The sequence below is a fragment of the Gossypium raimondii genome, chromosome 9 (assembly GCF_025698545.1).
Source record: "Gossypium raimondii isolate GPD5lz chromosome 9, ASM2569854v1, whole genome shotgun sequence".
Lineage (NCBI taxonomy): Eukaryota > Viridiplantae > Streptophyta > Magnoliopsida > Malvales > Malvaceae > Gossypium > Gossypium raimondii.
In genome coordinates, this window is record NC_068573.1 from 17,184,248 (window position 1) to 17,210,983 (window position 26,736).

Here is a 26,736-nt window from a genome sequence, read left to right on the forward strand (position 1 = left end):
AGTAAAAGTTTAGGGAAAAATAAAAGTTTTGGGGAATAAAAGTTTAAGGGAAAGTAAATAGGGGAGTAAAATTTTGGAGGAAAATATTAAAAAATTGGAGGGGAGGGTTTGGGATAGATGGGAGGTGAGATGGGAAGGAATAAAAGTTTTAGGGAAAAGTGGGAGGAGTAAAAATTTTGGGGAAAATAAAAGGTTTTGAGGGTTTTTGGGAGTAAAATTTTGAGAATATATAAATGGGAGAGTAAAATTCTGGTGGGAAATGGATTTTGGGTAGATTGGAGGGTTGGGAGGGGAGGGGAGTAAAAGTTTTGGGGGGGAAAGTGGGAAGGAGTAAAAGTTTTGATAGAAAAGTAAAAAGGTTTGGGAGTTTGGGGTAAAAATGTAAAATATTATAGTTTGATATTCGAATTATTCGAATTATTCGAGTTATTTGAATTCGAAAACTCAACTCGATTCGAACTCGAAATTCGAAAAAAATTCGAGTTGATTCGAATAACTCGATTCGTTTAACTCGAAATTCGAATTTTTTCGATTTTTTCAAGTCGAATCGAGTTTTGCTCACCCCTATAGTATCGTAGTTTCATGTAATCCTTCTTCAATATAGATATGGTTTTTTTTTTTGGAATTTTGCATTGTATTTGGTAATTTTCTTTACTTATTAATTTTAATTGGGAATAAATAAATAAAATATATATTTTTATCGATAAATAAAATATATTTATAAATAAAATATAATTTTTATAATGTATTTATTGTTTTTGAAATTTTCTATCAAGATCATATGATATAAACCGAAATTGCATATTTTATGATAATAGAGCATGATGATTATATTTACAAGTTATACATTAAAACAAAATAATAATTTAATTTATAGGTATTATTTTTATTAATTTTTGAAAAGATTGTATTTAATTTAAGTTTGGGTAAATTCGAATTAACTTTTTTATTATTATTTCAGGTTTAAGTTGTTAACCTCTCACGGTAAAATTGAAATGAATGAGTAAAAATTGATAGTAATTCATTTGTAATTGGAAGGGTAATAAATTAAAATAATGTTTATAATTTAATTGGGTAGGATAATTTATTTCTTTTGACAAATGAGTGGGAGAATATTGGTATTGCATAAGGTATATGTTGGTGTAACTATGCTTTATTTTACCTAAAAACCTACTTGCCATCCAAGGTTATAATTTGATAAAAATATATCTTAAAATGCATGCCACCCTCTTGATCTAATATTCAATCTGTGAGTGACTAGACTTGCATGAGAAACTCCTTATCTTTCTCCAACAACTTCATGGTTCCAGCTTCCAAAGTGATCTCCACATCAATGCTCCTCCCGCCGCTCTTCCCTTGATACAAATAAACCATCCCATCGAACCTGTTGTTGGAACCACTCCTCACTCCTTCCGGTTTTCCCCACCCAAAGTCCACATCGTAAACCTTAAACCTGGGGGAGCTCCCAACTGCCACACAGTTGACTCCAGCATCTTTGAATTCGAAGATCTTGGGCGCTGCTTCCCACTCCTTGTTACGTTCCTCGATGGCCTTAGCATTGTGTGCTTCGATAGCTTTTTGTATTACCGACGCACCGAAATGCGATGGGTTCGCCAGCAATAACCCGGCAGCCGTGACGGTGAAGATGGCTTGTATCAGGTTGCCGAAGTAACTATCGGGCATGGGTGGATCAACCCTTTTACGACAATCTGCAAAGACGGTGAAAACGGTGTAGTCTTCAGGTTTAAGGCAACGTGCTTGGGTTACATGTTGCCAAATGTGGACAGCTAGAGATTGAAAAGTAGAAAATGGTTTAGAGGCAGCGGATGGTTGGTTGGAGTTGACTTTGGACTTGATCTTGTCGATGGCAGCTTCGGAAAACCTGAAGAATTTCTCCCTCAGTTGCGGGGCTTGGTCGGTGTGGCCGTTGGATGAAGCGACTGGGTTGGGTGGGAACGAGAGTTCCAGTTTCACGCGGGTGGTTCGGGCTTTGGTCCGCTCCAGGAACGGTGGGGCTGCAATCGAGTTTGAGCCGCGACAGATTTGAGCCCACGAGCTCATGAAATGCCAAGTTGAGGTTCCATCAAGGATGGCGTGGTTGAACGCACAACCCATTGCTAGTCCGTCTTTCAACTTCGTTAACTATCGGAATTGGACCAAATTAAAAAAAAATAAATGTGAGTCCAAAATATATGCAGCAGTTCACAAATTCTTCAAATTGGGGGTATTGGGATTTTCTGATGTCATGGAAGATATCTAGCAACATCAATCAAGTGAAATGAAGGAACAGAATAGATTTACCTGCACCGACAGTAGAGGCCTGTGTAAGCCCGTCAAGTTGAGGACACCGTTGTAGGGTATCAAGTCCTTGAAAGAGCTTGTGCTTTCATCAGCCGCAAGTTGGTCCACGGCCAGCCCATCGGCGATGGCTTCCAACACCTCAACACCCTCCATATCATCATCATACTCCACCCTGAAAACCCCTTCTTCATCTTTTCCAAGCTTGCCTCCAAGCTGATAAAACTCCTCCAAAATTACCCTCAGCCCATCCTTGAGTTTTTCCACCTGCTCCTCGAATTCCCCACCCTTGTAAAACAACAACTTCTGGTTATAATAGAATGCCAGATATGGAAGGTCAAATGTGACCAATTGACATTCTTTTCTCCCTATAATCTTTCCAGGCTTGACATGGGTTTTGCTTCTGATTTTCACCTTCGAAATCTCTTCTTCCTTCCTCCCTGCATCACCTGCCATATCCTTCACGTCAGGATTGTTACTTTCTTTAGGAAAATAAAAACCTCACTAGAAAGAGAAAAAACTATGTTTTCAAAGATAGAAAGAGCTGTAGGTAGGAAAAAGGAGATTAAACTGCGAAGATACTTATAGAAGATGAGACACACACTTTATGTAGTTGGGGAACTGCATTAATGGGACCGATGAGAGCAGTTGAGGTCCATTAATTTGCCTCAGTAGTGAGTCCCCTCTTCTCGTTTTGGAAGCATTAGTTGGGGTGAATATATGTTAGCTCTCTTTTGTGTTATGATTAAAATAAATGTCAACATTAACAGCGCCTCAAAATTTGCACCTGTATCAGCCCCTTCAGCCTTCTAAATTGTAAATATGGATATATTCCTATTATATACACCTTTTACTGGCACTCAACCACTCGTTAAATTGTAAAAAAAAAAAAAAAATTGTAATAAATGGATAATTATTATGAAATAATAATAATAATAATAATAATAATAATAATAATAATAATACAAGAATAATAGATGAGAATAAGGAGACTTGTATTACATTTTTCTTCTTTTCATCATCATTACAAGTAATATACTCCTACATATATAGGGAGATTAGACTCTTCATTTTCTAATACATAAATAGGAAAGGGGTTACAAAGAGATGAAATCTGAAGTGTCAAGGAAGATAAAAACTGAAAGGTTAATTATAATGAACATCCACTTACTAGCATTCATAACACTCTCCATTGGATCTTCATTGTATAAATGATATGCCTCATTAAAAACCTTACTAGGAAAAATCCTATGGGATAAAAATCTAGTGAAGGAAAAAAGATTACATAAGCCTATAATACACAGTATGTTACAACCTTAAAAAAAAAAAAACAAATGTAGTGTGGATTTATTCCCCCTCATGTAAGCATCACTTAAGATTTTTGATACGACGCAATCCGATGCTAAAAATTAACTTCTCAAATGTAGAGATAAGCAGTGCCTAATTGAATTCTTGATTGTTCTTCGCATCGGGTGAGGGGTGTTACAACAGTGCATATTTTGCTTCTCCTTATTTGAACATCATTTTATAACTCAATATTAAGACATTCAAGATTATTTATTAATAGTAAATCATCAACATGTACAACAAATTTTGTTGATGTGTATCAATATAGCAATAAAATTCAATTGCATTCTCATGCTTTTAGATGTCACCGACAACTTTATAATGCATGATGTATTGTATCATTCACTATTAGCAACACAATGAGTACATTAGGCACATAAAGAAATGGTCATTCTGGACCATCATTTTATAACATTATTGTTTGACCATTTGTATTCTCGCTAAATATATCTAATCTACATGAAAAATTAGTCGATTAATTTTGATTATATAAACACTATTGGATACTAAATAGCAATTCTTTATACTATCATTGTGTAACAATTTGTCCCTTATTGAACACTCGATATTCACGTCGAGACAAATTTTCGATTTTAGATATACTTTCATTATAAAATTTATCTATCTAATAATTATTTTTCTTGGAAATTCTTTAGGAACTCAAATGATATTTGATACATTAGTATCAACAATAATGATAATAACCTATATGTATAAATATATTAATCAATAAAACTCTGAAAAATCATATTCACATTTAATGATTTTCTCATGGAACTCGAGTTTTATGCTTCAGCTTGATGCAAATAATGATAATAACCTTTAGGATTTTCGTTTTTGATAATATTATCAAATAATTTATATCAACTGAATACAAATCCACTAGACGTAAATAAATAGCTTTATCTAATGTTTGCATCCAACACAAATTAATCATTTTTCATAACCAAAACCAATTGTAACAGCCTGCCCAGCGAAGATTATGTTAAGTTACTATTTGGCGTGTAAGTCAGTTAAGTCAATGGTAGAAATTAAGTAAGTTAGTGAAGTGTTTTCTTTTGATTGGGTAGCGTATTCTGTGGGATTCACCATTTGGAGAACTCCAAGATTTGGCGAACTCCAGGGTTTGGCAGACTCTTCTTTTAAGCAATCTGCTAACCCCAAATGTTTTGGGCAAACTCGTTAGTTCGTAGCTCGATAGATTTGTTTCCATGTTTAGTATATATTGTGATGGCTCGGTTAGTAATGTTGAGGTTTAGTTGAGACCTAATTAGAACTAAACTAGGGTCCTGTAGATGATTAGATTCTTAATTATTTTCTTCTTAAAATTCTAGAGTGATTGTGGAATCCTCTGAATTTCCGCAAAGTTTTGTTCCTGGATGTCTCTGCTATATAACGATATCTAGCTAGCATGTTTTTACATTTTTGCTTCTGCTTCTTCTTCTTCCTTGCATTTTTCGCTAAACCTTTAGAAACTTCTAAGTTGGAATCGTTAACAAGGAGTTTCCAGTATCTAGCGAACGTCATTGTTAGTACTAGTTTACTGGTAATTTCTAGTAAACCCTTAGGTTATTTTTGAATAAATTTATGTATTTAAAGTAACGCATGCATAGGTTTTAAAACTGTTTGTGAGAAAGGAAACTTCTGATTCTGGATTGTATACAACCGATTCATGCATGCATGTTAAATTTTAGTAGTTTAATCATCTGATAGATATAATTGTCTCTCTTTTTAGCTCAAAAAGCTAACAAAGGTCCAAGCAACAAGGGCGAAGGACCTGATGAGTAGATTATTGTATTAGACTTTCTGGTGAGTTCTTTCTTACTTCCTTGTGTTATAAAATCCTTTTCCTATATAAATTAATGTAAGTGTTCCCTCTCAATGATGTAGTGTGTAGTATCTGGTTATGGTGGTATTAAACCAAAGTTGTCAGCATGAATATGGTTATTTCATGTTTCGAGATAAGATACCCTCTTATCTGCGCGGGCCAGTATCATCTGTATGTAAAACGTGATATGTGATAAAGGAGAAGAAGATATGTTTGTGATGCCTCCAATAAGGCATATGACATCCCAGAGTAAGGCTTAGGAGTTTGAGGTCTGGCAAGCTGGTGTTCACTAGTGGATTAAGCAAACTATGATCGCCAGTGGATAGCAAGCAATGATTACTAGTAAGCCTGGCAAGCTGGGGTTGCTAGTGGGCCTGGCAAGCTGTTATCATTATTTTAGGCAAATAGTCAAAAGTAGGAGTAGTAATAGGGTAATTATACTAAATTTATGAAGTCAACTTATCTTTCTCTTCGTAAGACCATTCATGCACGTAACTTTTTCCTACTTCTACTGTGACTAGGGTATCCTAAGAACATCAAAACACTTAGAGCCTATAAATTAATCTCTTCTCGTTAACTAATTTCATATTCTTTTGAATGAGAAAACTCTCTCAAATTTCTCCATCAATTATCTTATTATCAAGTTTCTACCCAAAACTTAGCTCTTAGGATCTAAGGTAAGACTTTGTTTCTCTGTTGTGTTGGTGTTAAAAGTAATTAATAAAGGTTCGCAATAAAGGAAACTAGGTTCGCTAAAAGACAAGTATGTTGGAACTTAGGTTTGATAGTATTCATCAATGAGTTTTTATGTGCTTTTTCTATTGGTAACTTGTATATGTTTGTGAAATTGCGAAACTAACAAAACCGTCTACAAGCAAAGACAAGGGAAAAGCGAAGCTTGTCTAAAGGCTTTTAGCAAATTGGTGAGTGTTCAAGGACTGCCACTTGTATGTGCGAACCATAGTGATAATCAGGAGCTTAGGGTTTTAACCTAATTTTTGAGAGTAAGTATTTTCTAAAATCTATTTTGTGATTATATATGAGTTTTTATGAACAGTGATATGCGAGCTCTATATTGTGAGCTCAATATGAATAGTGTTTTGCGAGCTCCTTATGACTTGCGAGCTCTATGTTTTAAGCATATGTTTTGACATTATAATCTTCTGAAACTGTTGGATATAATGGCATGCCATAAGATTATGAATACTCACATTTATGTTTTTTGTTTTGGGTGAGAGGCCTTGGGACAGGTTAGAGAGATAAGGGAATGTCGAACTAAGCTTCATTCAATGGGACATGTTAGTGTGTTTGGAGAGTGCTTACACTGCAACCAAATAGGTTTTTAGTATAAACGCCGCTAAAACAATTTACGGCGTTTTGATAAGCGCCACAAAAAATGCCACTACAGATAACGCCGCTAAATTTTGCGGCGTTTATGGGGAAAAATGTCGCTATAGAACATGACCTTTAGCGGCTCTTTCTCCACAAACGCCGCTAAAGAACATGACTTTTAAAGGCACTTTTGGGAAAATTGTCACTAAAGGTCATGAAAAATAAAAAAAATTATAATATTATAAAAAACGCCACAAATACATTCTTATCCCTTTACCTGCTTAAGCAAATCCTTTAGAAATGTTGTTATCAGTACATACATCACTCCATTCTTTGGTTAGAGAATGCAACATTAGTGGGATTCCACCAATTTAGAAATGTATAATTTAATTTGAAGACGTATTAAAATGGAAATTCATGAACAAGAAGATCAATGTTTTTCACTATATCTCATGCAGCAAGTCAAATTGCCTTTGATTACATAAGATTCCTTTGAAATTCAAAAAAAAAATTCAAACTAGTTCATATCAACTTGCTCAAGTTGTACGTATGAATTGCAAGATCAACACCTTATTTGAACTTACAATTCTAGGAAAGCATAAAATGTAGTTCCATGAGCATGCATTTAAAGTGGCAAAAAAATTTACTGATTACAGTGACAGTATAAGCTCTAAATCTAGCTCTTGTGTGTCAGTTGATTCTGAATTCTGACTGCTCGATCCCAATGAGTTGCTGCGATGTTTCTTGCTCCTTGAATGTGAATCCTATAAGAATGTAAGGAACTAAAACAAGTTAAATTTTAAAACACAATCATCACATGGCACATAAACTAAAAAAAGAAAGAACTTGTGTGTAGCAACCTCAACATGTAGGTTTAGAAGTTCTGGTCATGTTTGATTGTGCAAAATGTTGGGTTTCTAAGAAGCCACTGCTTGGCTGGGAATCACAATATTTGATGTTTGCTGATACGAGTCACAAAGGCCCAATTCAAGCTCAAGGACGTGATGGGCTCAAATTACCACAAGGCCCAATAACGAGGTCAAAGGCCAGGCAAATGCGTATGAAACTCAATGGAATCATTCAAGACTTCATTAGCAAGGCCTTAGATGCGTATACAAAGGAAAAAGAAAATCAAGATTCACTTTCTTGTTTTCAAGAAAATCAAGAAACTGAATCTTGGTCCAATTTTGCTGTTTTGAGTGATTTCAAGAATCAAGAAAATCAAGATTTCAAATCTTGGAAATCTTGGTCCAAGAAATCGAATCTTGCAGCTAAGGCGCATAGGATCTCAGTTACGAGCATCAACGAACCAATTTCGGGAGAGAACGGATCACAAGCCCAAGTTCTTGAAGACACGGCCCAATAAGATGTTCCAAGCCCAATCAAGAAGTTCAAACTAGACTTAGTTGAAAATCAGGCCAAATTGTCAAAGTGGCCCAATTTGTTAAGTTTTAATTCTTTAAATACTTAGTTTAATTTTTAGACTTTATGAATTAAATTCTATGTAAACATTCAGTCCAAGAGGTCCATTTAAAGGCCTTGGCCGAATTTTCCTTTAAAAGTCAAACAATTAGGTTTTTTCTTAGTTTTCCTAATAGGGCTAGGAAAGTAGTAGTAGGCCTATATATGTAAGGCTTGGCTGGCCACCCACACACACAACACATTGAAATCAGATTTTTTATTGAGTGAAAATTTCTCTTTGAGTTTTCTCCAAGAATTCTCTCTTGAGTTTTTTTTTAGAAGTAGTTTTAACAATCTTTTTTATTGTGGGAGCCATCTTCAGCCTTCTTCTTGCCATTGTCCTACATTGGAGGGGAGATTCGAGCCGTTTGAAGGAAGTTGTGAAATCTTTCTTGATTTCAAGGCTTCTTAGGACTTTATTCATCTTTCTTGCTATTCTTTCTTCTTTAGTTGTTTCTGTTTATGCCGATTGGTTGATTAATTTGATTTAATTTCTCTTGTTGCGTTTTCAGCCATTCCAATCTTCAAGAATTTGTTCGACACCATTCTTGGCATTAAAGAAACGTCCCTTAGTCATACTCTTCAATAGATCTTGCCGCCCAAGCCTCCTAATTCTGATTCAATTCGATTTGCTGGGCTTTGAGTTTATTTCTCTGTTTTGTGTTCTCCTTTGCAGATTCGGCTTGGGGGAGTCTTTTCTTGAAACTAAATTTCGTTTCTTTGTTTCCAATCAACGCTATTAATAAGTGTTTAGATTCTTGGCTGATTCTTTCTTGTTTTGGGTGTTTCGTTTCAGATTTGTTAGTTCTAAGTTTAATTTTCTGTTTCGTTTCAGATCCAAGTGTCTAGTATTTTCATAGGAGTTTTCCGTGACTTGGCAACACGATCTTGGTCCGCGCGCAACCCCCATATCATTTGTTTGCCCTTTGATCGTATTCTCCGACCTCCATCTGTAATAATATATAATTGTAGTACTTGATTTCATTAACATAGTTATTGATGCATAAAGAAATGGGGGAGGTGACAATGGAAAGTAGCAAAAACTTAATATATCTAGGGTTAACTGAAAATTATCAAAAACTACAAGTTTTTTTTTTATTTTTGAATGAAAATTAAAAAAAAAGATTTGGTGGTATATTGTATAGAGAGAAGAAAGAGAGTGAGGTGGTTCACTTACCATCATGTTGGGGTACTGGAAACCATAAAAAGGCGATGAAGTTGATGAATAAGAAAAAGATTATGGGGCCATAGATGAATAAGCCATCATCAAATTCCACCCACAAACTCAAATATGATAAAACTTCAATTCATTCAATCACTGAAACCTCTAGGCAAAAAGAAGAAAAAGGGAAAATACCTGGTTGAAATCAACAAGGTAAGTTTCCAGCTTTCAAACTTAATAAATTTTAGCATTTGAACGAAACACCCCAATTTCAGCAACTAAACAATTCAATTTGCAGTACTTAAAAACTTCAATTTACAACATTTAAACACTTCAATTTGCAGCACTTTAACATCTCAATTAAAAACATTTATACACCTCAATTACAGCGATAAAACATCTCAATTTCCACCAACTAAACACTTCAATTTGTAGTACTTAAACACTTTGATTTACAACATTTAAACACTTCAATTTACAAATCCACCATCAATAAAGTAGCATCAGAATACAGATCCACCACCTTTTAGCACCATTTGTAAAACTATCATAAGTTTATATGCTCATAGCCGCATACATATAATAGAACCTATAAAGCTAAAATATTAGAGACTGACCTTCTTTTCCTTTTCCAAAATTTATCTTATAGGACAAGGTAGTGTTGCCTCTTTGCTTGTCGTTGAACAGTTTTACTAGCAGATTTTTGCTCCATCTGTGGAAACCTAATGTTTTTCATAACATCAGTCTTCCCCTCAGAACTTGCTCCTATGGGCTGCACAATAATTCAACAAAGAGCTCGTTAAATTCACAGGATAGAAATTTTTAAAACAGAATATTTGACTCCAAATGCAATACTAAATAACATATAAATTTTACAATTTTTACAATTTTTATATTGAATTATTGTATCTTTCATATAAATTTTAAATAAATAATTTTAAAATTTTAAGTAATATTTAAAAGAATTAGATAAAATTATTATTTTTAGTTTTTGTATTTCATTTTTATTTGTTATAATTTGGGCATATCCAAAATAGATAGCTACCTATCCATATCAATATGTTACTTTTTTATTTATCCATGTTTTTTAAAATCTAATATTTAAATATATCAAATGGTTTAAATTAAATATTTTTAAATATAAAAGCATTAATTGATTGTATAAAATTTCATCATTTAACAAATCTTAAGTAAACCTTAAATCCTAAACCATTTAATATATATAAAGTTTATCTATTATCTCTTAACTAATTTAAACTATAATCATAATTTTAATATATTAAAATTAATATTATCTCTTTTACAATTATATAAGAAATTATTTAATATATAAATTAAAAAATACTAATTAATCTAAACCTTAAACCCCTATCCCCTAAACCATGAACCATAAAACATAAACCATAAACCCTAATCCCCTAACCTTTAACCCCTAAACCTTAAACCTCAACCCTTAAACCATAAACCATAATCCATAAACCCATAATCCATAAACCTTAAAATAGTAACTCCTAAACCTTAAATCCTAAACCATATACCCTAAACCATAAACCCTAGACTATAATGATAATTAATTCAATATTTTAAAATTAATACTATCTCTTTTACGATTATATAAGAAATTATTTAATATATAAATTAAAAAACAATCAGTCATGTACCCAAAAACTTTAAAATTATTTTAAATAATAGTATTTTAATTTTTTCATTTTTAACAAATATTTTTCTATGTTTTTACTTTTAAATTTTTCTACGTGTCATTATTTTTTTCTCAAGATTTTAAATATTCAATTAAAAATAAATTATATTTTAATTAATATAAATAAACCAGTTAAATAATAAATAGACAGATAAAATGTTTTTTGTGGCGCTTTTTGAATGCCACTAAAGCTCAACATAAAACGAGGGCGTTGTGCTTAATTTTTTTGCGGCATTTTTCAAAAAGCGCCATTAATGGCCGACCTATGGCAGCGTTTTTCAAAAAGTGCAACTAATGCTCGATCTATTGCAGCGTTTTTCAAAAAGCACCACTAATACTCGATCTATAGCTGCGTTTTTTATCCAAACGCAGCTAAAAATGCTGCTAAAAACATGTTTTACTGTAGTGTTAACTTTATGCTACACTTGTTGGATATGTTAATAATCTTTGAGTCACTCTGAGGAATTATAAAGAGATCCATTTATCTAATAGTAAAGTACATGTGAATAAGATTATGTTTTCTAAAACAATTACTTTTTTAGTATTAAGCTAACTAACAGTAAGTAATTGCGAACCAGACTTCGCGTAAGTATGGTGAACCCAATTCACAATTTTGTGAATTTACCAAAGTTTTTGTTTAACTTATGTTTTGTGTGTGTTATGTGGTTATACTTTCCTGTATGCTCACTGAGTTCACAAACACTCACACACTCCTTTCTAGACACTACAGATAGTTAGATCGCATAGTGGGTAACGACGAGGCGAGTGATCCAAACAAAGCACAAATACTGAAAAGGTGAAACAAGTGAACTCCGGATTAAAGGCAATGAGGGATTCTACTTGGGCTTAGAGTTATCTTTCTGTCGACCTCGCCAATTATCTAGGACTTAGTTAATTTTTATTATTTCTTATGTTTTCTTTATGTTCTTATTTGCGAACCGATAATACTTTATGAACATATCTAAATTTTAAGTATATGAATATAGTTCAAGATTGTTTAATGTTTTCTTAATTTAAAAATTCATATTTAAGCAATTAATTTCTAAACATAGTGTTCATCATGGGCAATAACCTAAAATATTCTAATCTAACAAACTTATATAGAGTTTGCCAAATTTGCTGTGAAATGACAGGGTTGCCGAACTATGCTAAGTGCAAACCCTAACGATTGGCAAACTACTAACTGCGAACCCTTAATGAGTTTTGATATACTGTATAAGAAGAACCCAGCAAACCGTGTTTGCAGTATCTAAGCACCTAAGAGGTGGTTCGTGAGATTACCCTGTTTAAAGAGTCTTACTTTATGAAGACTTAGAATGTGCAAGGTAAGCAAGGGTGCGAACCTAAATGTCAAATAGTTGAACAACTATATATTGTTTTTCAAACTTAGGCTTCACCTGTTCTTAATTCTTTTCTTCAAATATTTACGAATACAAGAAAAAGGGTAAGTTAAGTCCTTACATGCGAAGTAGGTTCGCATGTTATTGTCACTGCATATCATGAAGCAAGTGAAGTGAGTTCACGAGCTTGTGCTTTCTCAAACCTATACATGTTGTTTTATTTTAACTTGTAGTATATTGGAGGTTAGGTTGGGTGTTAATGGAGAGTGACTTAGGTGGCTAATATGGCGTTCCATAGCTCGGGTTCAGCGACCAGACTAGGTATGGGGTATTACAGGGCAACTATATTGTAAACCGGATTGGTAGGTCACGAGAAAACATGTTTAGCTAAACAGAACTGATATGAGAAGTTAAGGGGTGGAGTATATGCATATGGATATGATTGATTGATATGATTTTGACTTTGAATTTTGGGTCTGAGACTGGCATGAGTATAAGTCATGTGTAAACATGCACAGTGTATTAAGTTATGGTTAAAAGGGCAGATAGTGCTCGCCCATGAGTCATGTTAAGTTGACAAATCGAGTACGTTTAAAAATTGTGAATGCCATTGGGCGTATTATGATTAGTATGTTTGAACCTCTCTAATAGGTCAAGTATCATTATAGGTATTAATGCTGGTCTACTAATGGTATTCCTATATATTGTTTGTGTTTTCTTTATTTATGGGACTCACTAAGTTCGTTTGAACTTACAATGTTATCCTTTCCATCTCATACGTGTTGATAGAAGAAAGAAATTCTATAGAAAGATACTATGCCAAAGTTACTGTTGATAGTGAGCCACTTGCCTATTTCTGATCATGCATGCCCGTTTGGAAGCGTGGCGTGTAGTTCTATTTTGTAACCAACTTTTGTAATAATTTACAACTTTTTCCAAAACACTATTTTGTGAAAACTTTTACAAACTCTAGAAATGTATGTTTAATCCAGTGAATTATGGTTTATGAGATTATATTTTAGACGTATACGCTAAATTGTTTTAATGTTGTTTGACTGCCAGTGATACACTTGAAACTTTTGCATGGGAAATAATCATCTTGCATTTTATATAACCCTGGCAACTTTCATGAGGCTTTCGCCAAATTTTTGTCTAAATATGTTTTACTTGACGTATTATTGATTTGATTGTTTTGTTATTGTTATACTGTAGTTTATGCCAAATTCGGGGTATACGTCGAGACCTCAAAGCTTTTAAAAATTTGAAGTGTTTTTTTGTCAAATTCATATGGTTTTAAGTTGTGACACACCATAATCGGATCTGGTGATCGGGTCGGGTGCGGGTGTTACACCAAGTGTTTTGCGAACATTTGTATTACAAGTCAATTCTAAATCTTATGACTTGTATTTTCTTTTCTTTTGCTATTATGCTAACATATACTCCCTTTGCTTTACACCTTCTAGGTGTTTAGACTTCAAGCCTGAGATACATTTCATAAGTTATAATAGAAGTGTCTCTTTATTTTGATGAGTTATTACCATATTAATTCTTTCAAATATATTTTCATTCAAGATCCTCATTTTTTCGTTGTTGACATGCGTGAGTCACCAAATAAAATAAAATATTTAAAAATGACTATAATATTTAAGCAAAAATATTCAAGTAGTTGATTATTCAATCTTACTCAAAATCTTAGATCATAAACAAGCATACAATGGAATATATAAAACATAAATTCATACTTAAATACGGAAAAAAGAAAAGAAAGAAAGTGAAATGAGTGTCATTTTTAACTTTAAGAATATTGAAAATCTCAAAATTTTTCAAGCATGCATAGAAAATCACATACCTTAGGATTGTTGCTTCAACAAGGACGTTTGTACATCTAGATTACTTGTTCTTCAATGAAATATTAACACTATCGAGCAAGATTGTGCTGATAACGTATTATGATAATAATAATAATAATAATAATAATAATAATAATAATAATAATAATACAAAGAACACAAGAATAATAGATGAGAATGAGGGATTTATATTGCATTTCTCTTGTTTTCATTATCATTACAAGTAGTATATTCCTATATATATAGTGAGAAGTGTTAAGGAAGATGAAAGGTGAAAATTTACTTAATAGCACTCATAGCAATATTTAGTTATTTTTTAAGTATATATATAAACTCCTTTTGAAATTATAATAAATAATTCTTTTAAGTCGTGTTTATAGACACCTTTTATGCCCACTTTTAAAATAATAGAGGAAAAGTATATAGTAATATGAGAGCTCATCCAACTTTCAAATCTTAAAAGATTAACACTAACATTTATTGAATATGACACGTATTCATGGATTTGCAAAACTAATTTGCCCTTATTCAACCTCCATTGATGAAGAGTTGGCATCGATAGTAACAGCCTGCAAAGCATTGATGATTAATAAATTTGCAACTATAAATGTTGCTACTGACTCTAGTTTACCTTCCCATTATAATTGAATCAAATAATTTAAGCTTGCTTGGACTTTTTATAACGCCCTTTTTGACGGCAACTCCTACCTTCCAATGCCTACGAAACTGATGTATGAACTACACTTTTTTATAACACTCGTAGTTCATCTCATCATTGGAAAACAAAGAAAAACATAAACGTTGATATAAATTATAATTCATATCTATAACATACATAAAAAAAAATGAGTTTTGAAATTTTTTTAAATGGATGAAAATATCTTTATTATTTATTATATTATTAATTTTTATATTTTATATAATAGAGTTTTAAATTTAGCCTATATTATTGTAATTTTAATTAATTATTAATAATAGCTAAACCATATAAATTAATATTATAAATATTAAAATATTATAGTAATCATTGTAACCTTATTGAAAAAGAATTTTATTTTTAAAATTTTAAAATTATATTTTCTAATGTGAAAACTTCATTTTACAGTGGTATATTCTTATTAGTTTTATTAGTTTTACTTTATGTCATTTTTAATTAATATTATAATAATAATTTTATAGAGAGCTTTTAACTTATAATGATAAATTCTTACTATTGTTTCTTATTATTATTTTTATATTTATTATCATAATTTTATAATTATTTAGGGCTATGAAAATTATAGTCTCTATCACTTAGGATTTGTGTACTAAAAGGAAAAAGGTCAATAGAAATTAATTTATTATTGTGATTTTCTTCATCAAATTCGATGAACGACTCCAATTCAACATCATATAATTCTCTATAGGTTTTGATTTGCATAATACGAAGATCTTGAATTTTTACATTTGATTCAATTTAAATTTGAATTTTATTTAATAAATTTTCTATATGATTTTAAATTAGAAAATATATTTAAAAAAGTAAAAGTTAAAAATAAGTTAAATATCAAAACTGAAAAATTAATGTTTTCATTTTAAGTTTAAATATTAATATTTAATTTGATAATTTTAACATATTAAAATAGTAATTGATTTTATGATGTACAATTATAAAGATAGAGTTGTTTCAACTTTATTCAAACTCAAAGTGTTTAGGTTGGATGTATTTCACATATTAATATTTTATTTTCATATTTTTATAGAACATTAGGGGTGGGGAATAGGGTCATTGTAATGACTCAAATTCTAGTGGTGTTGAAAAATGCGATTCTAGAACTCTATTTTCGTAAGTCAAGTACATAAATATAAAATAAAAACATTTATGGAGTTAATATAGAAGTGTATTGGAGCTCGATTAAGTAATTTAGCTGAAAAAGTAGTTAATTAAGACTCAGGGACTAAACTATAAAAGTTCAATCGCTATAAACTTTTAGTTAAGAAAAGGCTTGGGGACCTAGATAGCAATTATCCAAGGGACTAAAATGGTTTTTTTGGAATAAAAAAATAGTGGATGATAATGGTAATTATCATTAAGATTATTAACTAATGGTAATTAAAGTAAATTAAATTATGATTAAACTAATTACTAAGATTAAGTATAACCTAACCAAAGTATAAAAGAAAAATTAGTAGATGAAAAACCATCATTTTCATCCTCCATCACCGTCCACCATTAAAACAAAGAAAAAGAAAACCTTCAAGCTTATTTGGACATTCAACCATTATTACAAGTAAGCCCCTTAGCCATTTTTCTTTGATTTTTATAGACTTATGATCATGGGAGCTTGATTTGGCTATCTCATGTATCAATTTGTTCAATTGTTGAATTTTTAGCTAGTTACAGTTGTTGAGAAATTAATGAATTAGACCTGAAATTGATAGATATTAAGCTTAGATTATGAAAATGACTAAATTGTAAAGCTTAATAAGCTTAATTGTTAACTTTGTAACATTAGGGAACAAATTATAGAAAGTATAAGGTCCCTAATGAGTGATTGTCAATTGGATTTTGATCCGATGTTGAATATCGAAAGATATGCTTAAGTATAGGTACTAAATTGAATAAAAATGAAAAATATTCTTGACTTTGTATTTAAATGTGAAGTGGATGAAAATTGATATTGTTTATCTATTGTATTATCGTATGTAGCTAAAGACGATGCTAGGTCATCGAGAGGGAAAGGAAAAGCGAGATTCGTTGAAGAGTGACGCGAGATTTTAGTTTGTACTTTTATGATTCAAGATCAATTTATTTATTTGCATATTCATGTAAATTGCATGATTGAATATCGAGGTGAGTATATAATGGTCGTATGAATTGATTTGTTGTGATTGATATTAAATATCGAGATAATGGACTAAATTGAATAAAATAGAAAATAACATATTCAATTGATACATGATATGTGATATGAAAATGGTTTCAATTGTGCTATGTGGTATATTGGTTTTATATATGTGAGCTGATAATGAATGAATTGATAATGATAATATGAACATTGGCTATATAGCATAATTGGAACATTGATTTCCCTATTAGATGTTCAACCAAGGTCGAATATAGTTGGCATGCCTTAGGATCAAATTGTGTACGAGTTTATGCATATTGTGTGCTAGGATATACTTCGTCTGCCAGGATGTGCTTTGTGTGCCAGGATGCACTTCGTGTGCCAGGATGCACTTCGTGTGCCAAGATTCACTTTGTACGCCAATATGTGCTTTGTGCGCCAATATGCACTATGTATGCCAGTTTTCCTTTATTTCGGTTTATTCGATGATGCACTTCAGTGCCAAATTGATGTGTTGGTTAGACGATCTCTGTATTCATTCAAGTTCAAATAAAGTTAATAGGGATTTTAAAACGTAATCATGACAAATGATATTGAACTGAAATGATTTGATGATATGGAATTATATGTACCTATATGTAATTCATGATAAATAAAGCATATAAAATGTTATTTGAACCGGTTAGAAACGAGCCTTGGAGGTTGAATTGAATATGATTAAGTCAATAGAGTCTAGAAAGAGAATTGAATTGTAAGTTGAATGATTAAATGGCATTGGTTAAACATGGTAATTGGATAGCTTATGGTCAAAAGTATATATCTTTGGAACTTAAATGGTATTGAATGTTTCAAATGGTCCATAGATTAGTATTTAATAAAATGGTCTGATTTGGTGAATTAGATTATGAATGTTAAAGGAATTGATATACAATTTACCATATGTATATACATATATATATGATAATGAAATTTCTTGGCATGATAGGATGTAAATTGGCTAGACATTGAGCTTGAATTTATTGTGATCAATTGCTAATACTAATGTTGTATTGTCTTGAAGCATAAAAGTACCACTAAGTTTTATCACTCAACATAGTGTTGGTATAGATGAATCTTGAGGTTACAAGAAGTGATTCCAACATCCAAAAAGTGATCATTGACTCAACAATGTTTGTATAGTCCCTTTTTGTTTAATATATGGCATGTACCTAAGTTAAGTCAGTTTTTGCGTAATGTGTAATCAAGTTCGCATTTGAAGCTAAAAATGATAAATTGGTAATGGTATAACGGTTGGTTTGTACAATTGAGTTTGGCACATAGTTGAAATCCATAAGATGTTGTAATAATTATGACTTATATGTGTATATATATATGTCAAATGATTTGTATAATTGAGTTTGGCACCTTGATGTCAGCATCTGGGTCACAATTTTTGACTTAGCCAAGTTTGTATAGCTCTTTTCATTTTGTCAAATGATGTGTTCCTAGGATTGTCTAGTTTCAAATTGAAATTTGACACTTTTGAGTAATGATGTAGTGAATGAATGAAATGATTAATGGTTATGTATGGAAATGGTGTTAATGGTTTGGTAATTGTGTATTGAACATGTTGAGTATATATGTTGAATGGTTAATTATGGCCTTTAAGGCAACCATTTTTGTCAAATGTTAGCTTGAAAATGTATGGAAATGTATGTTTAGTGGTCTGCCGAGGAAGTCACAACTTCACCCCTTGAATGTCGTGACATCATCCCTCCTCGTCGCGACATCCCCTATTTGATGTCGCGATGTTGACTTTATAATGTTTTGAAAACTTTACAATTTGGTCCACAATTCGGGAAGTTTGCTCACTATCTTCAAGGTCGAAACATCAAGTCATGAATGTTGCGACACCCACCTGAGTTGTTTTGAAAACTTAGCAATTTAGTCTTTATTTGACCGTAAGATAATATTGAGCTTTCATAAGCTTGTATATGATCCAGAAATGATTATATATCCTATTAAACACATGTAATACTCATATCTAAATGTATAAAGATTGAACTGGTGTAAAATTGATCGTAGTTACCCCGACAACAAATCTGACATCTTGTAGATCAGACCCATCAATCAGGTCGTGTATGGGGTGTTACACATTTAAACCATCTAATTACATATTGTTTCTTATAATACAAATATATTTACCACATAAAATGTTAGAAATAAATTTTAATACTAAATTTTTAAAAATGAAATTAATATATATTGATATCACGTGAAATGCACGTGGCCACTGAAAACCAATATATATAAAAGCACAAATTTTGAAAAATTTTGAATTGACGAGATTACCTTTTATTTTCTATTTCATTATTAAATTCATATTAAAAATTAATTATAATATTTAATTTATAATTATTAGTTAAAAAGTTGAAATAAAAATAAAAGTTGTGATAATTATACATTTAAAAATAATTGTAATTTAATAGAAGTTGTGGTAATTACACATTTAAAATAATTATAATCTAAATTATAATTATAATTATAATTATTAATTAAAAATTGTGCTAATTTTAAAATAGAGTTATTACGTGAATAAAAATTTAAGCATAAAATATAGGTAAAAAGAGATTGTGATAATTATAAGTATAATTAATCATTATTAGTTAACAATTTTGACACAAACAAAATTGTGCTAATGTAAAATAGAGTTATTATTTAAATAGAATTTTAAGAATTATAATTATTACTTAATTAATATTAGAGTTAACTTACTTAATTAATATTAGAGTTAACTATGTTAATTAATTATTATTTTGAATAATGTTTCTTTTCATCAATTACCTAAAGTAAAACTATATTGTATATTGAATATGTTAAAAATTTAATTATTATTTAAAAAATTCTATTATAATATTTGAATTGATAAGATAAAATATTTTAATTATATTCAACCATTCAAATAAGAAATATTATTTTACACTAATTATTGCAATTAAAAGTACAATTTTAAAAAACTAATTAAATATTAAACGCATAAAATCGCATGCAACGTGTGTAATATTAGAAGTTAGTATATATAAAAGCACGAGTTTAGAAAAATTTTAGATTGACCAGATTACTCTTTATTTTCCATCAGATACTAAATTCACTTCAAAAACAAAAGTTGAAGTAAAATAGAAGTTGTGATAATTATACATTTAAAAATATTTATAATTTAATAGAAATTGTGATGATTACACATTTAAAAATAATTATAATTTATATTTATTAGTTAAAAATTATGCTAATTTTAAAATAGTGTTATTACTTGAATAGAGTTTTAAGCATAAAATATAGAAAAAAAGTTGAGAATTATAATTAAATTATTAGTTAAAAACTTTTATATTGTAAAAAGAAGTTGAGCTAATTTTATTTTTAAATTGTGTTAATTTTATTGATGTAAAATAGAGTTATTATTTGAATAAGCATTTTAATTATCACTTAATTTATATTAGAATTAATTATTTTACTTAATTATTGTTTGAATAATGCTACCTTGTATTGTTTACATAAAGTAAAACTATATTATATGTTAAATATTTAAAATACTTTAATTATGAATTGAAAATTATCTATTATAACATTTGAATTGATAAGTTAATATATTTTAATTATATTTAATAATTCAAGTAAAAAAAATACTATTTTACGTTAATTATTGTAATTAAAAATATAATATTTAAACAAAAAATTAAATATTAAATGTGGAATTAAAGATACATTTGATTAGTTGTAAGGAGGGGAATCTAGATAGGCATGCTGTTGTTGGATAATTTGAGTGGAGACGATGGAACCAGAGACTTATATGGAAATAACAGTAGACTTCGAGGCATAGGTGACACTTTCCAAAGAGAACTATTTGCCCCCACTCAAAGTTGCTAAAGGGTTAAGACAAAGGTCTTCCCGGGATACAACGAAATTTTGAATTTCCTTTAATTAGCAAAATCGAGGAATTCCCTAACTCTTATTCTAATTTCTGAAATTGAATTGATTGTAATGTAATTTGTGAGCACCATAGTCCCTCTATTTATATGCACTCAATGAATACTATTTTGAAGAGCCACAACCCTTCATTTTAGACATACTTCTTGGAAGAAACATGTCCCATGGAAATGTATCCATTGGATGATAAATCATCACTTTTAAATTGAATAGTGCTTATGAATAATTAATTTGCAAGATGATAAATCATCACTTTTAATTTGAATAGTGCTCATGAATAATTAATTTGCAATATATAATTTCCAACAATCCCCCGCTAGATTACTAATTCCATAAAATAAGTACACAACAATTATGCATAAATAAAGGTGTTCGCAGATTGAACCTTCATTTAGTGCAAAATCTCAGAGTATCAACAAAGTGAATGGTGGCTAGTCGCTTGAACCATCATTCTTAAATTCAATACCGAAAAAATTTCACACATAACCGTAAAGTATTAGAGTAAGAGTTTATTTGCTTTAACACCATTATGGCCATGTGCTCATCCCGTTTCATGAACATGTACTAGAGAAAACCATAAAGAAAATCTCATTGAAATGGCACCACTTCATGTCCATATAGGTGGATTTCATGACAATTAATGTTAATTCATTAAGAGTAAAACTCATCCTCCTAAAACATAAACAATAAATCATGATTCTTAGTGCACATTGTCATTCGATAACTTGTTATTACCCTTTGAACCTTAAAACTAAGTTCTGGCTAGAACAATGTAGGGTTTCCATTATCAATGACGCGATTAGAATGGATCCGTTAAATTATCAATTGACTTAACATAGGTAACAATTATCACACTGTCCCTAATCAATTGTCTCACATACTTATATCTCAAACTTATATGTCTAGACTTTCCATTCTACACCTTATTGTATGCTCAAGACATGGTGGAATCACTATCACAATATACGAAAATGTGATATCGAGTCTAGTGCAATGCATTGCATACATTAGACTTCCAATTGTGCTGGCGTACTCAAGTTGCACTATAGCCCTGTCATTATTCCCACTTAACTTAAAGTTCAAATCGTATGGAGTGTTCGAATCCTTGATATTCAAGTGTTTGAAGTTTTCCAATACTTTCTCGTTGTAATGAGATTGACTTAGTGCAAAGCCTTTTTTATGCTTTTTCACCTTTATACCTAGAATTGTATCTACCTCGTTGAGATCCTTCATCTTAAAATTCAAGGCTAGATACTCTTTGGTCTGACGAACACCTTCCATGTTCGTACCAAAAATCAACAAATCGTCTACATAGAGACAAATAATTACACCATACCTATTGCTGAATTTAGTGCAAATACATTTATTCGCACCATTATGTAGAAAACCATATGACAATATAACTGAGTCAAATTTCTCATGCAACTATTTAGGCACTTGTTTTAAACCATATAATGACTTGATCAACTTACACACCTTATGTTCATTCCCAGGAAGCACAAAGCCTTCTGGTTGCTCCATGTAGACTTCCTCTTCGAGATCACCACTCAAAAAGTCGTCTTAACCTCCATTTGATGTACATGTAACTTATGGATAGATGCAAGTGCTATAAGAATTTGAATAGAGGTCATCCTAGCCACTAGTGCATAAGTGTCAAAATGATCTAGGTCTTCCTATTTTCTTAAATCCTTCAGCCACCAACTTGGCCATAAAGGTTAGAGAACCCCCAGTTGGAGTATTCTTCCTTTTAAACACCCATTTACACCTGATAGGCTTCGATCCTTGAGGAAGATCAACTAGAATCCAAGTATTGTTGGATAATATTGAATCCATTTCATCATTGATCACCTCTTTCCAAAATGTTGCATCCCTAGAAGTCATGGCTTCACCATAGGATTGTGGATCACCGTTCACATTAAACATTATAGGGATCTTCCTAATTGCGGATTCTCTATTCCCCTCAATAAGGAATGCTAGAGATTGTGAGGAAATGAAATTAGGACCAAAGTCCTTTACTTTTCTCACTCTTTGACTTTTTCTCGGCTCTGTATCCTTATTGTCATAAAGACTTCTTTTGGTTTGATCACTTGAGATCATTGGTTGATATTCTTTTTCTGAATCTGTTGAATCATTGAAAATCTTATTTTCAATTAATACCACATCTCTTGTTTCAATTATCGTATTTGACACTCAGTTAGGAACACGATAAGCCTTAGAGTGTTGGGCATATCCAACAAATGCACCCTTGATGGCACTTGGACCTAACTTTGTTCTCCATTGGTAAAGAACTCTATAGTAAACCAAACACCCCCACACTTTGAAATAATCTAAGTTTGGCATCCGACCCTTCCATAACACATATGGAGATACTTTAAATTTTCTCGATGGTATTCTGTTAAGAATATAACAAGCAATCAATAATGCTTCACCCCATAGATTATATGGAAGTTTAGCATTTACCAACATCGAATTAACCATATCTACTAAAGTATGGTTTTTTTCTTCTGCCAAACCATTTTGTTGCGGAGAATAAGGTGAGGAACACTCATGTACCACACCTTGTTCCTCACAAAATACATTAAATTCATTTGAAAAATATTCACTACCTGTATCACTACAAAACACTTTGATTTTCTTACTAAACAAATTCTCAACCTCATTTTTAAAACGTTTAAACATATCAAACGCCTCATCTTTACTTCTCATGAGATACACATAAGTAAATCTAGAGAAGTCGTCTATAAAAGTGATAAAATATCATTTTCCACCTCTTATTAGATTTCCATTTAATTTACAAACATCCAAATGAATTAAATATAACACTCACGAATTCTTTTCATACTTATTAGGAAACAACTTCTTGATAATTTTTATTAAATACAAATTTCACATTTATTCACAAACTCATTATTACTTAGACTTATATAACCATTCTTTTGCATATATTGTAAAGTTTTAAAATTAAAATATGCTAAACCCACATGCCACAAAGGATAAGATTCAACAATATGAGCAAAAGAATTAAATTTATTCATATCGATGCTCAACTTGAACATAACCTCGTTACAATATCCTTTTCCTACATATATATCACCCTTAAGTAAGACAAACTTATCGGATTCCAAGATAATCTTGAAACCCTTGTTACACAGAATACTCACAGACACTAAATTCTTTCTCACACCGAGAACATGTAACACATTGATCAAAGTCAATTTCTTCCTAGATGTGAAGTTCAGTTCCACCGTCCCTTAACCGAGCATTTTAACCAATTGATAGTTGCCCATAAACACTTCACAGTTTGCCATTAGTTCATAAATCTTGAATTGTTGTTGGTCATTACATACATGGATAGTAGCTCCAGAATCGGGCCACCAATTATAGGACTTATCATTCATGGCTATGTTGAGTTCAGTAATCATACCAATCTCCAAACTCTCGATCCCTTCTGTAACATTAGACACTAAGTCCATGTCCTCTACCATATTGGCTTTGGAAGTTGTGGCATCTTGCTTCTTTTTTAGAAGCCTGCAATCCTTAATATAGTGTCCTTTCTTATTGCAATTATAACAATTGCGAGATTTTTTCTTCTTGTCTTGCACGTTCTTGGTCTTAGATGTGGCCTTTCGCTTACCATTTCGAGAGTTCTTGGACTCGCTCACATGGTTCACTTTAGAACTTTGGGGAAGATACACTACATTACGCTTCCAAGTTTCCTCTTCAATACGCAAATGCCTAAGTATTTTCTCCAAGGTGAAGTCCTCTACCATATGTAGAAGTTTCTTCCGATAATTATTCCAAGACGAGGGCAAACTCAAGATGATAGCCCCGACTTGTGACATTCCAAAATAAAAATTTTCAAGTCACGAAACCTACTTACAAAGACTTGTAATTCATGGACTTGATCCATGATTGGGATACTATTGAGCAATTTGAATTCAAAATACTTTATCATTAAAAATTTATCAGTACCTTGTCACTCGGTGTTGTATTTCTCTTCAAGAGCTTTCCATATTTCCACCAAGGATTGCATTGACATGTAGAGATCATTCAATCGATCAGACAAGGTGTTGAGAATGGGTCATCGACATGTGAATTTTTCTTTTTCACGCTTCTTCTTGAATTCGACCACTTTCACAATTTCCTCGGGGTTTGCATTGGGGGCGGGATCCTCCACGAGTTGTAGGTTTGGATCCAGAACGTACGCCACATTTAAGACAGTCAGAAGGAACAACATCTTGTCCTTCTAATGATTGAAGTTTGAACCATCAAATCAATTAAGTTTCACAAACTCTTGGTTCATCACTTTGAATGCGATGGTAGCCTCCGTCGCCATCTCCAAAATAGTTCTCTTTGATTGTTGGATAATTTGAGTGGAGACGATAGAACCAAAGACTTATATGGAAATAAACAGTAGACTTCAAAGCGCGGGTGACACTTTTCAAAGAAAACTATTTGCCTCCACACAAAGTTGCTAGAAGGTTAAGACAAAAGTCCTCCCAAGATACAACGAAGTTTTGAATTTCCTTTGATTAGCAAAATCGAGGAATTTCCTAACTCTTATTCTAATTTCTGAATTGAATTGATTGTAATGTAATTTGTGAGCACCATAGTCCCTCTATTTATATGCACTCAATGAATACTATTTTGAAGAGCTACAACCCTTCATTTTGGACATACATCTTGGAAGAAACATGTCTCATGGAAATGTATCCATTGGATGATAAATCATCACTTTTAATTTGAATAGTGGTTATGAATAATTAATTTGCAAGATGATAAATCATCACTTTTAATTTGAATAGTGATCATAAATAATTAATTTACAATCTATAATTTCCAACAATTGAATTAATTAATTGATTGATCTCCGATTACCAATGATGACATACTTAATTGGTATGTTAAGCTATTGGCAAGAGCAAGACGTCATGTTCAACATGTTTCTAAAAAGAAAATAAAGTTACAAATTATCTTGTGAAAATGGCTCGTAATAATAACAATGATATTAAATTGTTTCAACAACTTCTCAATGTTAGTTTAAGTATAATCATTTATTAGTTATGTATTTTATCACCAAAACTAATAATCGGATTTGAATCCTATTTTTGCAATGCCAACAAAGAACTTAACGAATGCTCTTTTGGCATAGAAGGTTTATATCTATAGCATTGATAACGTTTATAACTTTTATTATTAATGAATTATATTATGTCATTATATCATATAAGTGAAAGAGCGGGTAGTGAGAGCTCCTAAATACATAGATATTGATTTTTAACTTTTATTAGAAGTTTCTATGGATCAATCTGCAATCTAGAAAATTATACATCTTGTTTGGTAATTGACTAATAGCTTATAGTTGATTGTTGATGGTTGATTACAGTAGTTGGTTTGATCAATTGATTCTATTAACCGCTTATTTAAAAGTGTTTGATAAAACTTACCGAGAGTGAAAGTTGATATGTGTAAAATAACAAATAAGAGCATGACACATTTTATTGTTAAGTATTTATTTGTTTATAATAATTTAGTCTTTATTAGGTGAAATTATTGAAATAAAGCACTATTATCAAGGAATTAAAACATCCATTATGGAAATTAATTAGTGAACATTTTGAAAATTTA

General features: G+C 31.2%; 1 protein-coding gene and 1 long non-coding RNA gene across 2 annotated transcripts; both read right to left on the reverse strand.

The window, feature by feature from the left end:
• Positions 1-1,043: 1,043 nt before the first annotated feature.
• LOC105798551 (BAHD acyltransferase DCR) lies at positions 1,044-2,861 on the reverse strand. Its single transcript, XM_012628664.2, has 2 exons — positions 2,302-2,861; positions 1,044-2,142 (listed from the first exon to the last, which is right to left on the reverse strand). The coding sequence occupies exons 1-2, from the start codon at positions 2,752-2,754 to the stop codon at positions 1,258-1,260; spliced, it is 1,338 nt and encodes a 445-aa protein (XP_012484118.1). The 5' UTR covers positions 2,755-2,861; the 3' UTR covers positions 1,044-1,257.
• Positions 2,862-7,308: 4,447 nt separating this feature from the next.
• Positions 7,309-7,740, reverse strand: LOC105798554 (uncharacterized). The gene is made up of 2 exons (XR_001135191.2): positions 7,666-7,740; positions 7,309-7,569 (listed from the first exon to the last, which is right to left on the reverse strand). It is a non-coding gene; the product is annotated as an uncharacterized LOC105798554 (long non-coding RNA).
• Positions 7,741-26,736: the final 18,996 nt, after the last annotated feature.